We start from the raw sequence: 15,493 nt of genomic DNA on the forward strand, positions 1-15,493 counted from the left end.
TTTCAACCTCCAGACAGACGCCAAAACCTCGCGCGCCGATTGAACCGCGTTGTTTTCACGCCCAAATCCAAATAACTCCCACCCAAAAAAAAAAAAAAAAACCTAATTCTCTGTCTTCTTCTCTTCGCTTCTCCTCTCTCAAGCGGTCGCAGCTGAATCGATCGCCGATTGTCCAAGTCCAAGCATGGGGAAGAGAGCGAAGCGACCAGCGAGCCAGCGAGGCGACGCCCAGTCGTCTTCTCAGCAGCAGCAGCAATCCACCAAGACGACGACCGGCCGGGCGAACAAGCGCGTCAAGGCCGCGAAGCCGGAGGCCGAGCCCGAGTTCTTCGAGGATAAGCGCAACTTGGTAAATCCCCAACTCGCTGTTTTTTTTTTTGTTTTTTTTTCTGGGTTGCGCGCCTGTCGGGTGGCGTGTTTCGCGAGCGGGGGGGGAGTTTGATTTGATTCGCTCGGTGAAGGTTCCGGCCCGCGAGCATTGATGTTCGCCTCTGCCGTGTTTTTAGGGCTCGGGAATGGGGTCAAGCGTTCTTTTTTGTTTAAGCTCGGTAGGTGTAGGTTGCGGAATGCGTGCACTTGCGATGATGATATGCGAGTATTTGAGTTTAGAGTTCGTTATCGGAACGTGGGTTTTGGATTGTGGTGTTTGAAAATCACATTGAGGTTGGCAGTGTTGATCGTCCCATGCTCGAATTCGGGTGAACGTGACTGTTTTTGTCCTCCTCAAATTTTAGTCAAGGCTAACTATGTGCTTTTGTTTCTGTTCGTTGCGATATGACTTTGATTGTTAGGCGGATGTAGTTCTGGAATTTTGCTTCTCTCCCCGCTTAGTTAATTTGAGTATAGTTGGATTCTTGAGTGCAGCTTCTATCCCTTCTCAGTCAAGTTGGTCTTCATTTGAATGGATGAAATGTACATTAAAGAACATTTTGTGGGACTGATTTCAATGCATAGATATCTTCTGTATATGAGAAAGATTGTAGATTTCTACGGAAAAAAAAAGCGTTCTGGCTCCTAAAGTCATGCAGAGTTTCTTGTGTTGCTTTTCCAGATTTTGGGGTTTGGAGTGTTTGGGGCTGCGTTTTGTTTGGTGAGCTGAGTATATGTGGTTTTTGGCTATGGATGCATTGACAAAGAATATGCAAGCGTTTGCTTTATATTTTGTAATGGGATCGCGGGTTTCGGATTTTAATGTTTGAAACAGTAAGGTCGTGTAGACTGCTTAGCATCTGACACTTGAAGTTGGTGAATTCTTCTGCTTTTCCTTCCCAAATGTGATTGATTTCCGTTTTAACTAAATATTATTTTAGATGGGCAAAAAATTGGAGTTGTTAAACGTAGCTTCTACACCTTGCCTAGTCAACTAGATGTTATTTTGAATGGGTGAAACCTCGACAAAGAAGGTTATTTAGGATTGATGTCCACAAGTGGACTACTTTTAGCGGGTGCCTTTCTTTCATATTCATGCATAGTTTCTTGTGGTCCTACTGAAAGTGTGTTGTCATGCATTGGTCCAAGGGCCTCTTTGATAAGCCAAGTAAGTGCCGAAAATTAAAAGGTTCAACACTTAACTTGTTCGACAATCATAACAAACATTGGCCTATACGATATGTCGAAAAAATACATTTGATGGGGTAAGCAACGACGGTGTTACTTAATTCATTAAGTAGAAAACGTTACTGATGGTAATTAGAATCTTGCCATTCATATTGTTAGAACCTACGAATGGTAACCACCATTCCATGTACGGCAAGGAATTATAATATTTCGTGATCAATTTTTCATTGTTGCCAAACAACTATTTATACTTATTTTCAGCACTTAAAATTGTTACTTAGGATTCTGTACTTGAACACTCAGCACTTACTCTTCAATTTTGTCAAATGAGCCCTAAGTTGAAGTTCTAAATTTGCTTTGCAGGAAGATTTGTGGAAAGCTGTCTTTCCTGTGGGAACAGAGGTTTGCAATGGAATGTATTTACTCTCTGGTTTTATCTGCATGGCATTTCTTTGTTGCTGACATGCGCTGATATTCTTGTGGCAGTGGGATCAGTTGGACACAGTCTACCAAATGAATTGGGATTTCTCTAATCTTGAAGTGAGATCAGCATTTTTTAGTGTTATGTTAAAAATTTGGATTGGGAAAGAGACTGAAAATCCAATTTGTTGCCATTGCTTATATTATAAACATCTAATCTAATCGTGACTTCTGCAGAACGCTTTTGAGGAGGGTGGGAAGCTGTACGGCAACAAAGTTTATCTCTTTGGATGTACAGAACGTATGTGGTTCTTGGAGTCCCTTACTGATAACTGCATGTGCACATTCAAAAGGGAAACAGATGTTTTCCAACCTCAATTATAATTGTGTCCTGTTTTGCGTTCGAGCGTCCTCAGTTCACTGCTATGTTTCTCACTGTGTCCTGACAAACAGATTTTTGTTACTGCAGCTCAGCTGGTCCATTATAAGGGCGACTCCAAGATTATGTATATCCCTGTTGTTGTGGCTGTAAGTTTTATACTTGATGACTATGTCATGAATATTGAACAAAATTAAGTCAAATAATGGCCAAATATATAATTTTTCTTTGGTTGTGGGTGGTTTTTAATTTTGCTATATATAACTCTATCCCTATGGAAATTTATTAGAAGCTCACATCTGACAGATTTAGTTCTTTCAAACTCTGAAATTCAGGCTGTCCGACAAATTTCTCTCACCTTTAAACTATTGGAAAAATCAACTTGTATTTACCACTTTTCTAAAGTAGTGATGTGTCCTTTGTTTGCAGGTTGTATCTCCTTTTCCACCATCTGATAAAATTGGAATTAAGTCGGTTCAAAGGGAGTCTGAAGAAATAATTCCAATGAAGCAGATGAAAATGGATTGGGTCCCGTATATTCCTTTGGAGAATAGGTATTCTAATTGACTTTAGTCTGTCCATTTATTCTTGGGTTCTAATGTGTCATTTGCATTGCAGAGGCAGCCAAGTTGATAGGTTGAAATCTCAAATATTTATTCTGAGCTGCACGCAGCGAAGGTACGTAAACAAACCCCCCCCTCCCCCCCTCTCTCTCTCGTGCACATAGATCCTCCCATCCACAATCTCATGGAACAATCAAACAAAAGCGCAAACCTGCAGAGTTCATGGTTTTCCTTGATTTTATCTATCATATAATATGCATCTTATATGTCATTTTGAGTCCTTGGTTACGTCATACAATTGCTCAGGTATCATTATGTGTTCTTTTTTTAGTACATCATTATGTTAGTTGCAGACTATCTGCTTAGCTGTATTTTTTTTGAAGTTGATGCGTAGGTTCTTTTTGTAATTCTCTGGAGGTGTAGGTTGAAGATGCGTTGTTTTTTTCAACTTCCTTTTTCTTATTTCTATTGTTGTTATTTAATAATATAACCTTTGCTATGGGTATATCCTTTAATCTTGATGACAAGTTCGGTGCATTGATATTCTAGAATTTTTGTGGTGAAGTGGATCATTCTTACTTAAATGTTGACTAATTGATGTTGAAGGCAATGTTATAGTTTGTCTATTGGCGATGCTGAGCTTTTGCTGATTATTTATGTATTTCTTCATTTGTGCATCCTGTATCTCTAATTGTGTTGTATTGGTAGTTGAGACATGAGATTTTATCATTGCGGTTCCTCAAATAATGTGTTTTGACTTATAGATTTCCTGAAAACCTTAAATATGTTCCAATAACATAAAAATGTGTCCTTTGCAGGGCTGCTTTGAAGCATTTGAAGATAGACCGGGTTAAGAAATATGAGTACTGCCTACCTTGTGAGTCACGGTTGCATTTAGTATTTTAGTTCTTCTGGTCTCTCCTCATTGGTCTATGGAAGATGATCATTGGTATACTAAGATGGAAGATCTTTTTCTGATATACGATTTTCTTCAATGGAATGATGGAACTAGAATCTCTCTTTTCTTCTGGGGTTTATATGGCATGGCAATGTGCTTTGCTGCTTGTGAATGCATCCTAGAATGTGGAACATAAGGGCAGAGGGAGTGGTTTTGTTTGTTTTTTGTTGTGAGAAGCAAAAACTGAGCTCTTCAAATCTAGGTTTACTGAACCAGCTAGGATACAATTATGGAAATCCTCGGCAAGATTCATAAAGGGAAGATGATTGGATAAAAGAAAAGGGAAGATGAAATCATTTAGTTGTTGCTGACCGGTGATTGGTCAGTGACGTATGCCGGAGAGAGGCTGCAAATGTGAAAATTGCAGACTTGTGTGGACGACCAATCTCGGCCCATAATTGTCCTGGAGTGGCTTCTAGGTCCTCGTTACTGACTTGGTTCTCAGATCAAGGTCATTCTGAGTGAGAGGGGGAGGAGTTGCAACTGGGCATCGCTGGTGACTTGCCAGGTCGATGCTGTGGCCTGCGACATCTGTTGATGTTAGCAATCGTCAACCGGCAGCTGCAAGTCTCTCTGTCTCTCACCCCTCTCTTTTTGAAGGCATTCATTTTACTATAAAATATTCTTCTTGGATAGAGAATGCCTATCTTTAACTTTCTTGGCCAGTCTTTTATATTGCTAATAGAGACTGTATCAGGCTTTATCCCATTTGATGTTGTTAGAAAGTCCTACTCAAAAGTTTAAGCTTCTAAAACAGTTAGCGGTGGTCTCACAAAATCTCACATGGTATCACAGCAGGAGGTCCGGAGTTCGAATCTTTCCTAGCCCTTATTTGTCTCCCCAATTACGTATTTCCACGCTTGGTATTAGGCAAAAAGACCGGACTAAACGTGAGGTTAAGTATTAAACCACACCTTCCTCTAACAACTTAAGCTTTTAGAACAGTTGGCTGTGGTCCCACAAAATCTCACAGATGTCCATCTAGAAAATTAAATGGGGCTGACATATTTTTTGTACTGCTAGAGAGAGCTATATAAAAAATTATATCCGGAGCTATAGAATCTACTTAATGCATAACTTCAAGGTGTGCGGTTATCAGATGGGCACATATGCTAACTCTATTGAAGTTGTACAATAGTTCTCTTTCTGCATGTGTCAACCAATTTTCTTCATGTATAACTAAGCTTTAGGGTAATACCTCATGGTAACATCGCCCTTAATATAATTATATGTGCATTCCAAGTGGATTTGACAATATATCCTTTATAATTCATTTTCTTCTCTTTTAGATTTTTATCAGCCATTCAAGGAGGATCAGTTTGAGCAGAGTACTGAGGTTACAATTATGTATCCAGTAGAACCACCGGTAAGCGATTCCCGGATAGCAGTAGTCTCTATGTGAAGCTACTGGCATCCGTTCATGTTAAATAGTAAATCATATCTGTGAAGTAAGTGATGTAGTTATTGTTAATGGATAAGTTTTCTGTAGCAAATCCTTGAAGACATTTTTCTTTTCTTTAGCTGTATGATATATGACTGCATATGTAGGTTAGGGTGATTGTGTTGGCTATTCTGCATGGTACAAATATATGTGACTGTTCTCCTGTTCCACCCTGCAGGTTGTTTGTGAATTTGACTGGGAGATCGATACACTTGAGGTACAGATGTTAATCCTCCTTTATAGCCTTGACGATGCCACACCAGCTGACATTTGATAGTATAAAATAAGGCCGTGTTTTGATTGCTGTGAGATTTGTCAGTTTTTGGGTCCTGCACAACCTTTTCTGGATGTTATATTCTCTATAAGTTTCGTAAAATTGCAACTATCATAATTAGAGTTTGTTAAACTAGGGCTTTATGGTAATTTTTTTTTTTCGGTCGAAGAAAGGTAACTTTGTATGGCAAACTTTTGAAACCCTAATGAAAGATGCTCATAATTGGAACTTCTCTTGGTCAGGTGCTCCTCCAAACCTTCCAAGTTTACTGATTGTTGACATATCATTGCTGTGTAATGAGTTAGATACTTGGCATTTTAAAGCATACACCCTTGGGATTATGTTTATGGCAGCATATTCATTTAACTAGATAGAAAGGAAGGTAAAATGTTTGCTCAGCTTGGAAAACATAAGTTCCATAGAGAATCTGTCTCGTGACAAATTGAACCTTATGACAGGATCTCTAACTCATTAAGAACAACGAAGAGATGTTATTGCAGTTTTTTGTAAACCTTCTCTCTTTCTTTAAAACAACTATCAGGAAAAAAATTTCCTAGCAACTAAATCTATCTGTGCTTTTCATTTCCTTAGAACCTGTAATTTTTGTGATGATCTCCTTCTGGCAGCTAAGCACGGGAGAACCTATATTTGATTTGTTCAAACATTGTTTTCAGGAATTTACTGATGATCTCATCAAAGGGGGGGATCTGACCGAAGATCAAAAGGATGATTTCAAGGTATGATGTTGTATCTATGCAGATTGTGACGTGAGCATGACGTGGTATGATGTTGTATCTATGCGCATGACATGGGCTGGGCTCGCGACTTTTAGCATCTGCAGATTGTGATTTAGTTCTTTTTCAGGAGCATGTGAAGAAGACAGTTAGAGAGGCAAAGAAAGCTAATAGAGAGGTATCTCATAAAATATGCTAAATTGACGTGTATGCAAGAGCTTCTGTTATTTATTAAGGAAACTTGCTATGTTTATTGTAGGCAAGGGAAGCTCGCAGAAAGGCCCTTGAAGAAATGAGTGAGGAAACTAAGTCCGCATTCCAATCTATGAAGTTCTATAAATTTTATCCTGTGCAAACACCAGATACCCCGGATATATCAAAATCTAAGGTACAACTCCTCCACATTTTATATTAAGCATTGGCGAAGCCTGAGAACCAGCCACTCGTGTAACATTTGCGTCTATTCTTTCAATTGAAATTCTGTTTTCTGATGACCATGCCTCAGATCCTTAAGTTCATACTTGTTGAGATCAACCCCAGTGATTCAGTATGTGAGAAGGGAAATGGGCTTCTTACTTCAATTTAAGGAGTGGACTTTATAGCTTCATTATGAGACTAAAATTGAAGTGTGAATCTGAATTTGTGATCTAGTCCTGTAGTAAGCTTAGACATCAAATTTTTGCTTGTTGAATGCTTCAAGACCTTCTTACTATCCACTTGCCAATGAATTTAGTGAGAGTAGAGTTCCTAAGAAAGTTGGAAACTTGGAATACTGTATCAAATATCGGGTTCCGCAAGGCCCTGATAAAGATGGCTTAGTTTTGTGAATTCACCAGTATGGACTTTATAGGATCATATCAGTGCATCATTCTTTGCTATGGGAAGATTTCACGCTATTTAAACTTAAAAATCTGCCACCACATAGCCGAGAAAATATTCCTCAGGTCCCAGCATAGAATTTCACTTCGATTTTCTTATAAGATTGGGACTGAAGAAAATTATCCAGATTCTTACTGTCTGATTTGCTTTGCTGGTAAATGCATAAATAACGATCCCAGCCCAATCAGTTTGACATTTAGAGCGTCAAGTACCTTTTGATTTGAATTAGCTTTAGATTTTTAAGGGTATTATGCTTGAAGCCATGTGCTATTCGAGCAGTTTGAGTTCATGGCGGCGATTAAGAGTTCCCCTATTTTTGTGATCCTCGCAGGTTCCTTTCATAAACAGATACTATGGAAAAGCGCATGAAGTTCTCTGATGCTGTCTATCTGCAAAAGTGGGGATCTGGCCTGGAGACTTTCTGCATCTCAGTTTGCTGCTTAGCAGTAAAATAGCGAGTTGCTCGATAATTCTCATGCACCAGTTGAGGTGGCAGCGCCTTGTGCACTACTCTTTTTGATCAGCAGAGTAGTTGTCTGATGGTGGGACGAGATTGTATTTCTTAGTTGCCATTAGATCTTCATTTATTTACATTTTTTTTTTGGCAGAAATCTTTAGTTTCTCTTAGTTCCCAGAGGAGTAGCTTGTAACATGTATCTCTGAGGCCTATGTACTTCTGAAGAACAGGGAGCTTTAGGAAATTCAAATCTTTCATTTTGGTGTTCTTCCTCTCTTCTCTAAGATCCTTTGGATCTTTCATTGACAATAGATCATTCATTTTCAATACTGCAACCGGTGAAAACACCGAGATTATTTCGTTTTGCTAAAGAGAAATCATTAGGAATTTTATCTAAGCAATTTCATCTGTGCTTTAGTTACATGCCAACCTGCGGTGACCTCCAATGAATTAGCGAGCTGGGTCTGTATTGCAGAGAAATATGTCATAACACATGCATTTGGGTGTTCTCGCAAGTTTTAAGTTGCTGTGGAAGTCGGCTGATGTTGTTCAACAAATTTGGGAGAAAAAAAAAGCTTTCCTCTCTTGAAAAGTGATGACTGGATAAAGAGCAAGAAAAATGCTCAGGAAAGATTGTTGGCAGCCGTTGGACCATACATAAATAGATCCAAAGGTTTTTGGAAAACTTTAGGTGTGCAGTATGTTAAGAGGCATTTGGGTAGAAGGTGGTACAATGGTGGATTGACAGATGATAGAATCCCCTCTATGTGATCTTAGAGATGGTCTAAGGATTATCTCAAGTACCTTTATCGAAAAGCTGTAAAATAACATTTTTAAGAGCATCAAGCATGCCCTGCTTACCTACCTCACCCGGAATTGAAAACTTTCATGTCCAGTATTTTTTTGTCATAATGTGGAGTCATCAGAACCATTCCAACATGGGTTTTGTTTAAATAGTTCATTTTCCAGTTTATTCTCAAAGAAATGGAATGCTTTGGAATTCTGCTCCTTGGCGTTTCAAATTAATGTAGATTCCGTTCGCGGCAAGGGGCTATCGAACAGTGCATTTGCTGCCATGCTTAGGCCTTAGACTGAAAGCAAGATTATTAGCAGTTCTGGTTACTTCTCAATGTAAATCCACCATCTCTATATCCATTCTGCTATGCAGCACATCAGCGGCCCCTGTGAGATGATTCAAGTCACTGCACTTCTCATCATTTTTACTTTATTCACCAAATAGTCCAAATAAGACAAAAGGGAATTGCAAATCAAATCTCTGAAAGAATAAGAAGAGATTGCATCATTGCACCACTCACAGTTGAAAGGATTACACCTCGTCACAGTAATAATACAGACCAAGACACAAGATCTCTAAGCTTTATCCTATGATACAACCCTCGACAGTCCCACTTTTCTTTTATGGCCTTTCTGTCACTCCTAAATAAAATACAAGTTAGCAGAAAGGCCTTTCTTTTATGGCCTTTCTGACAATTACAAAAAGTCTCAATCCAAACCCTACCTAATGAGCCCCATAATAAATATGATTACCCTTCTCGAACTTCTCTACACCCTCCAATTGCTTCTGCTAGCTCCAGTCACTATCGCTATTATCAGACAAACGGTTCACCATGAGCTGCGAGAAATGATCCTTCCATTCGACTGGACTCGCAAACGGAATAAGACCACAGAACAAAGGCAGAAAGATTAAAACAGCAGCATAGAATAAAACCCGCCGAATCCAGTATGGAACTATCACCGCATCCCTCCTCATCCCTTGGGACGTGGGAACGGGCCCATGGAGAATGACAAACAATCCTGATGTCCATATATTTGACAAGAAATGCAGGAAGCAAAGAGACTCCCAGAAGATGAGCCAATGATATCCGCTTCCTCCCAAAGTGTCGACACAGAGCTTTCCTGCGAATCCACAAGCCACTCCTAACAGCAAAAGCAGAAAAGTGACCGGCATCGTTTGGTTTGAAGTTGCGGAGCGCTGAAGGAGCAAATAAGCGATGGTGAGGATCATCAGGACACCGAACAGCATCCGGCTCAGAACTTGGACCTGACATCTGAGCATTTGAATTCCCGAATTAAAAGACACCACAGGCTCCGGGATCCACCAAGACCTGGATTGCTGAGGAGAGAGAAGTGGACATCATCAGGAAACCTTTGGAGGACAGGATAGTCCCTATTATCAAAATCACTATTCAAAAAACCAAAGCAAAAGAAGAATGAAACTCCTATGTCCTTCCTGACAGTCATATCAGCTACATAGAAAGACAAACGAATTTTAGACCACTGAATATTTTACACTAACCCTCTCATTTTCAGATGAAACACAATGACACATCCTACCTATTTCACCAATAACCACAAGAACTCCCCAATTCTACCACCTTGTTAGAAACCGTTGGACAAAAAAATGATTATGAAACATTCAAATCACTACAATTTAATTAAAAAGAGATTGTTGTACCAAAGAGTGCAACGATTTTGGACTTGGAGATCACTTTAAAGGTTCATTTAGACATATGATACAGTCACTTATTGCAAACGAAGAACTGTCCAGCCAAATCACTACCATACAAGAATAAAGTATCCATTGCCTCAATGAACTTCCCCTATGGTCTGGATCATCACATCAAGATGTGTATGCTATACATTCAAGAATGAGATGCAACAAATAAACAGAAGAAAAAGCTCTTGCCTGGGTTGAAGGTGAACAGGATTCGGTAGCTTCAGCAACTCTTTGGTAGGAAAAGACATAAGCTCCATATAAGAGTGAAAGTGACATTATAATCAAACCAGCAACAAGACAATCTATGCACTTTTTAAGTAGCTCCGAATGTCTTGCGTCTTCTAATTCATTCTTGAACTTTTCCGCCTTGAAGGACGCTTTTGATATGCCCATGGCCAACTTTGATCTCTCTAGATGATTCGCATCATAAGTGAGAGAGAGCTGCGCTTCTTTTAGCGTCATCTTTTTCACAGCAAGACCAAGTTCCAATTCTTTAAGGTCATTAGATCGAGTCTGTTCCAGGACGGATTTCTCGAAGGTACTTCTTATGGGCTGGCTGATAAGAGGTCCAGATCTGCTACGAGAAATACAAGCAAGTTGATTTTCCTCTCTTTGTCGGCTAATCTGGCAATTCATAGAATCTCCTTGAAAATGTTGTTGTGCCCCCTCTAACATGTTTAGATGATTGGGACCATTAGAATGGCACAAAACCTGTTCTGTTCTGCACTCTTTCAAAGAGCTTGAACAACTTCCTCCGTCCATAGACTCCCGTGGACTCATGTTGGATGTTGTAACTGTAACATCTTGCTGGTCCAACTGATACACTTCCTCTTGTGATGAGGATTCACCAATCAACCTAAGAGTCCGTAAAGCGATCCCGAAAGACATCTCAAAGATGCTCGCAAGACGGGCAAATTTGTTGCCAAATTCCTGTTCCCACATCAATAAAGCAGAATGCACAAACTTTAGTAACATGGAATCATTTGGGATTGGCCAGAACTAAACGAGGCAACTCAACTTGTGAGCCAGATCCAACTGATGAGACAGCAGCTTAAAGCTTGCTTACATTGGATAACGATTCTCTGACAGCAGAAGTACAAATCTGCAAATGCCACAACTCTCGTAGATTAACCAACCGGTATAATAATCTTTAATAAGTCTAATAAACATGTTAGGGTAAAGGGCGCATACGCGGAGCAAAGAAACTGTGATGCATGTTTCCAGGTTATTCAGTGAATGGAATCGATGAGTATTGTGATTTGTTTCCCGGAATATTTGAAAATCATCCGTATTATCATACTTCAATCAATTTACTTTGCAAAGACGGGCACATCAAATGCATATCATAGTCTATGAATGCTTGGCCGCTCATGACAGACAATCAAAGGCAAAGCAAAACAAGCCTACCCTATGACCCAAATTATGAGGGAAAGAAGAAGAATACCTGTGAGAGATGATCGACAGACATCTTTTCTCGTGTAGTATATTCCCTTTCCAGGACCTACAGTAATGGTCCGTAAAGTAGAAAGGTCAGCAGACCAGAATTATTCAACAAGGGAACATCATATACTCAAAACTTTTGCATATTAATTCAAACGAATATATTAAACCCCTCTAATCTTAATGTATGATTCTCCCGATCAAGGGTATGTCTACCTATTCTACCATGCATTTAATTCAGTTGACTAAGGCAAGGCCACATTGGATTTCCTCTACCATGAGAAAAGCATTAGAAGCTTATTCTTGTGAAAGTTCGCAACTTTAAGGATGATGGAGACATATCATTCAGCATTCTCGCTTATAATTCCATCAAGCAAACTCAACTTGATAATATTTACTTTGTTCAATGCACCAAAATGCAAAAGTAACGGACTTTACGACGTTTGATATTGTAAATGATCTCCAGCACAGACAGTTTCTCAAATTTCTCACCTCAAACTTCGAAAAGAACTAATGACAGTTCAGAACTAAAACAATAAACGATCTTTCACAATGTCTTCCCCGATGAACTACATACACGAAGAATTGAGAGCAGAATAATTAGCTGTACCTATTAGACCATCTTACTACCGACAGAAAATCCAATAATTCATTCTCCAGTACACCAAAAATAACACCACACATCGGAAATCACCGTATCAATCAAAACCCAATAGCACAAAAAAAAAGAACTTTTTGGTCCATCCCTTAGAGAGATGCCAAAATTAGAGTAAATTCCACAATCTTTTGTAACTTTGACAAAAAGATCATAACTTTATCCAACCTGAGCAACAACAGCAGCAAAAGACACTCCAAGAGAAAGCGCGATGGCCTCCAAACCCGCGGACTGCGCCGTGCCGAGCATAACCCGAGGGCCTCGGCGTCTGCACGGAGCGCGAGGGCCCCTCTCGGCAGGACGCCGAAGAGGACGAGCTGAAGACGACGACGCTGCATCCGAGGAGACACCCTTAAGTTTCTTCCTTTTCTTGATCTTGGTCTTCTCCCCGACGGGCTTTGAGGATGGGGAGGGAGTTTCGGCCGGCGGACGCGCACGGTCAGGGATAGAAGAATTGAGGGCGTCGATGGGTTCCTGGGTGGAGATGGGCGGAGAGAGAGTAGGTGTAGTTTCGGCCGCAGGCGGTGGTGCAGGGACAGCGTCCATTGATGATCGAAGAAGAAGAAGAAGAAGAGAGAGAGAGAGAGAGAGAGAGAGAGAGCAGATGATGAGTGAATTGGTGATTTTGATGCCCTTTGCTTTTTGTGGTTTTCCATATTTTTCTTTCCAATTTGGTACTCTCTTTACCGTAGCAACTTGCAAACGAAGGATCCGACCAACCTAAAGAAAACTTTGCAAATTAAGGTGGGAATTCGTTGGACCAAAAAAAAAAAAAAAAAAAAAAAAGGTGGGAATTCAACAGTGTTCCGCTGACTAAAATCACTCCAAAAATTTCCCACCAAAAAAAAAAAACACTCAAAAAATTTTCAATTCGATTAAGATTTCATGCATTGTCAAACTTGGACTTGGGATCGAAATCATGGTTCGCAAATCATATTACGAGGTCCAAGATTTAAGAATCACCGTATAAATTCAAGATCGAAAATAAAAACTTTGAGAAAGCTGGATATTACATTTTAAATTATGGGTTGTCGCTAATGAAGTGTGATTAAACGAATATAACATTTTTTATAATGTAAGAAAATATTTTCCTTTTGCATTTTGGCAGTCCGAACGTTCAATTTATTCGCTTTGTTTTAAGAGCTGATTTTGATTTGTGAAATGTAATGAGGGCGAGGCACATTATATGTTCGTGATTTGTACACCCTTCATGCAATATTGAAATTTACATGATAATAAAGTTCAATCAAAATTAATAAAGACTCCGCTGAGCCTAGCTCAGGTTTGAAAATTCAAGCCCGAATGGAAAATCGAGCTAGGCGGCACGATCATGCTGCGCTTTAACATCAAACCATCTCAACTCCACTCGTTCCGATTTTCTTGTTGGTTTAAAGTTTTGGTCGGGCAAATAAATTTTTAAAAAAAGGGATAACCGCACCGAGTCCTAAAATTTGTCATGAATGTGCAAATCAATTCTAAAACTTTCAAAAGGCGCAAGAGTTCTAAAACTTATCGTGGAAGTGCAATTGAGTTTAAAACTTTCAAAAGATAAAATCCAATCCTAAAACTTATCGTCAATGTGCAATCGAGTCTTAAAACTTTCAAAAAGTGTAATAGAGTCATAAAACTTGTTACGAAAATGCAATCAAGTCATAAAACTTGTTACGAAAGCGTAATTGAGTCCGAAAACTTTCAAAATGTGCAATCAAGTTCTAAAACTTATCACGAAAGTGCAGTTAACTCCTTAAACTTTCAGAAAGTGTAATTAATGGAATGACTTGATTTCACCAATTTAACAAGTTTTAGACTTTTATTTTATTTTTTAAAAGCTTTAGGATTCAAGTGCACTTTATGATCAGTTTTAAGAACCGATTGTATTTTTTGCAAGTTTTATGACTCCATTGCACTTTCATTACGATTTTTATGACTTTTAAAGCACTTAAAATTTGTCAAAATTAGTGCAATTGACTCTTTTCGTTAATTTCGTCCAACTTGGCTAACGAAAAAACATATGTGATTTTTTTAAAATATTTTTTTATTTCCTACATAGTGATGACGTGGCTAAATACGAAAATTAAGGCCAAAACTACTTCAATTCGGTCTAAATGTGATAAATTAAAGTAAAAAAAATGCTTAAAAAAGGCTAGAACCAAGCGGCCACCATCGAGCCTAGCGCTCGCCGACCACTCTCCCATCATTGCTAGTCTTGCGGTGGAGGGGCAGCGGCGATAGCGAGGGTTAGTTCTAAATCTTATTAATTTTAGCTTATTTTTTAATTTAAATTATATCAAAGTATAGACCAAAACGACGTCGTTTTAGTCACGTAAGATAGAGAAAATATTTTAAAAAATCACATTATAATTTTTCGTTAGTGAAGTCGGACGAAATTAGGGGAATGACTCAATTTTACAAATTTAATAAATTTTAGAACTTGATTGTAATTTTTTAAAATTTAAATACTCAATTATATTTTCACGACAGGTTTTTGATCATGAACCACTAATACTCTCCGAGAGCCTTCATGTTGTGTCGTGTCGTGTCGTGTCCGACACTCTTCGACATGCAGGTGACACGTAGTTAGCACTCTAGACACGCTAGTCCAGCATCCCAACACGTCATTTCTTCACGTACGATGTTAGTTTTAAATATTTTCAATAAATTATGGGTCAAAACATAAATTTATCAAAAATATATATCCTTAAGTTAGATCATACTAGAGGTGTCAAATGGGTGAACCATGTCGGGTTTGGGTTGAGTCGAATATGGTATGAACCATATTGACCCATATTCATTTAATGAAAATTTAACGATCCATAATCGACCCGATCCATACCCAACCCATATCCGACTCAACCTATATTGACACATCTCGCCCTTCTCTACCTCCACCCCGCCTACCCACCATTGCCCACCCACCCCCGTTGCCTCCCACCGCCCGCTTCCATCACCGCCCGCCACCACTACCACCGCCACCGTTGCCGCCGCCGCCGCCGCCGCCTTCACCCGCGGGGCTTGAAACCTCCCTTCACCATATGCACTCTGTCTTCGGACACCATCTGTGATCATTTGCACTCGGACAACTTCCTCGACCTCTCTCTCTCTTCGATTGCTCGATCGCAAGCACACATGGATTCCTATACCAAGTCAGCCCGCGATTCGTCTTCCCCCTTTGACTCCATCATTTTCGGTAACGTCAATAACCCCATCATACCCCCTTT

At 39.5% G+C, this 15,493-nt stretch overlaps 2 protein-coding genes across 3 annotated transcripts; one reads left to right on the forward strand and one right to left on the reverse strand.

Annotated features, from left to right (window-relative positions):
- Positions 1–14: 14 nt before the first annotated feature.
- Positions 15–7,929, forward strand: LOC115738847 (protein HEAT INTOLERANT 4). Of its 2 annotated transcripts, none has more exons than XM_048282901.1 (14): positions 15–349; positions 1,921–1,959; positions 2,044–2,097; positions 2,215–2,278; positions 2,447–2,505; positions 2,786–2,910; positions 2,975–3,034; positions 3,738–3,796; positions 5,167–5,243; positions 5,497–5,535; positions 6,219–6,329; positions 6,457–6,504; positions 6,586–6,714; positions 7,537–7,929. In XM_048282901.1, exons 1-14 carry the CDS (start codon positions 185–187, stop codon positions 7,582–7,584), a joined length of 1,077 nt encoding a protein of 358 aa, XP_048138858.1. In that variant the 5' UTR covers positions 15–184; the 3' UTR covers positions 7,585–7,929. The 2 variants fall into 2 exon arrangements, with proteins under 2 accessions (XP_048138858.1, XP_030527450.1); XM_030671590.2 differs by having other exon boundaries at positions 17–349; positions 6,267–6,329.
- A 1,815-nt stretch (positions 7,930–9,744) lies between these two features.
- Positions 9,745–12,908, reverse strand: LOC115738958 (protein CPR-5). Its single transcript, XM_048284736.1, has 5 exons — positions 12,444–12,908; positions 11,625–11,681; positions 11,247–11,282; positions 10,370–11,110; positions 9,745–9,865 (listed from the first exon to the last, which is right to left on the reverse strand). Exons 1-5 carry the CDS (start codon positions 12,819–12,821, stop codon positions 9,863–9,865), a joined length of 1,215 nt encoding a protein of 404 aa, XP_048140693.1. The 5' UTR covers positions 12,822–12,908; the 3' UTR covers positions 9,745–9,862.
- Between the last annotated feature and the right edge of the window lie 2,585 nt (positions 12,909–15,493).

Source organism: Rhodamnia argentea, chromosome 1, assembly GCF_020921035.1.
Source record: "Rhodamnia argentea isolate NSW1041297 chromosome 1, ASM2092103v1, whole genome shotgun sequence".
In the NCBI taxonomy this organism is placed as follows: Eukaryota; Viridiplantae; Streptophyta; class Magnoliopsida; order Myrtales; family Myrtaceae; genus Rhodamnia; species Rhodamnia argentea.

Bases quoted from the DNA above. Each gene is read 5' to 3' on its own strand.
- LOC115738847 (XM_048282901.1), top strand. From the start codon at position 185: ATGGGGAAGAGAGCGAAGCGACCAGCGAGCCAGCGAGGCGACGCCCAG. The intron at 1,960-2,043 runs GTTTGCAATGGA...TTCTTGTGGCAG, and splicing joins TCTTTCCTGTGGGAACAGAG to TGGGATCAGTTGGACACAGT. The intron at 2,506-2,785 runs GTAAGTTTTATA...CTTTGTTTGCAG, and splicing joins ATATCCCTGTTGTTGTGGCT to GTTGTATCTCCTTTTCCACC.
- LOC115738958 (XM_048284736.1), bottom strand. From the start codon at position 12,821: ATGGACGCTGTCCCTGCACCACCGCCTGCGGCCGAAACTACACCTACT. The intron at 11,682-12,443 runs GTTGGATAAAGT...CCATTACTGTAG, and splicing joins TTGCTGCTGTTGTTGCTCAG to GTCCTGGAAAGGGAATATAC. The intron at 11,283-11,624 runs GTATTCTTCTTC...TGGCATTTGCAG, and splicing joins CTGTCGATCATCTCTCACAG to ATTTGTACTTCTGCTGTCAG.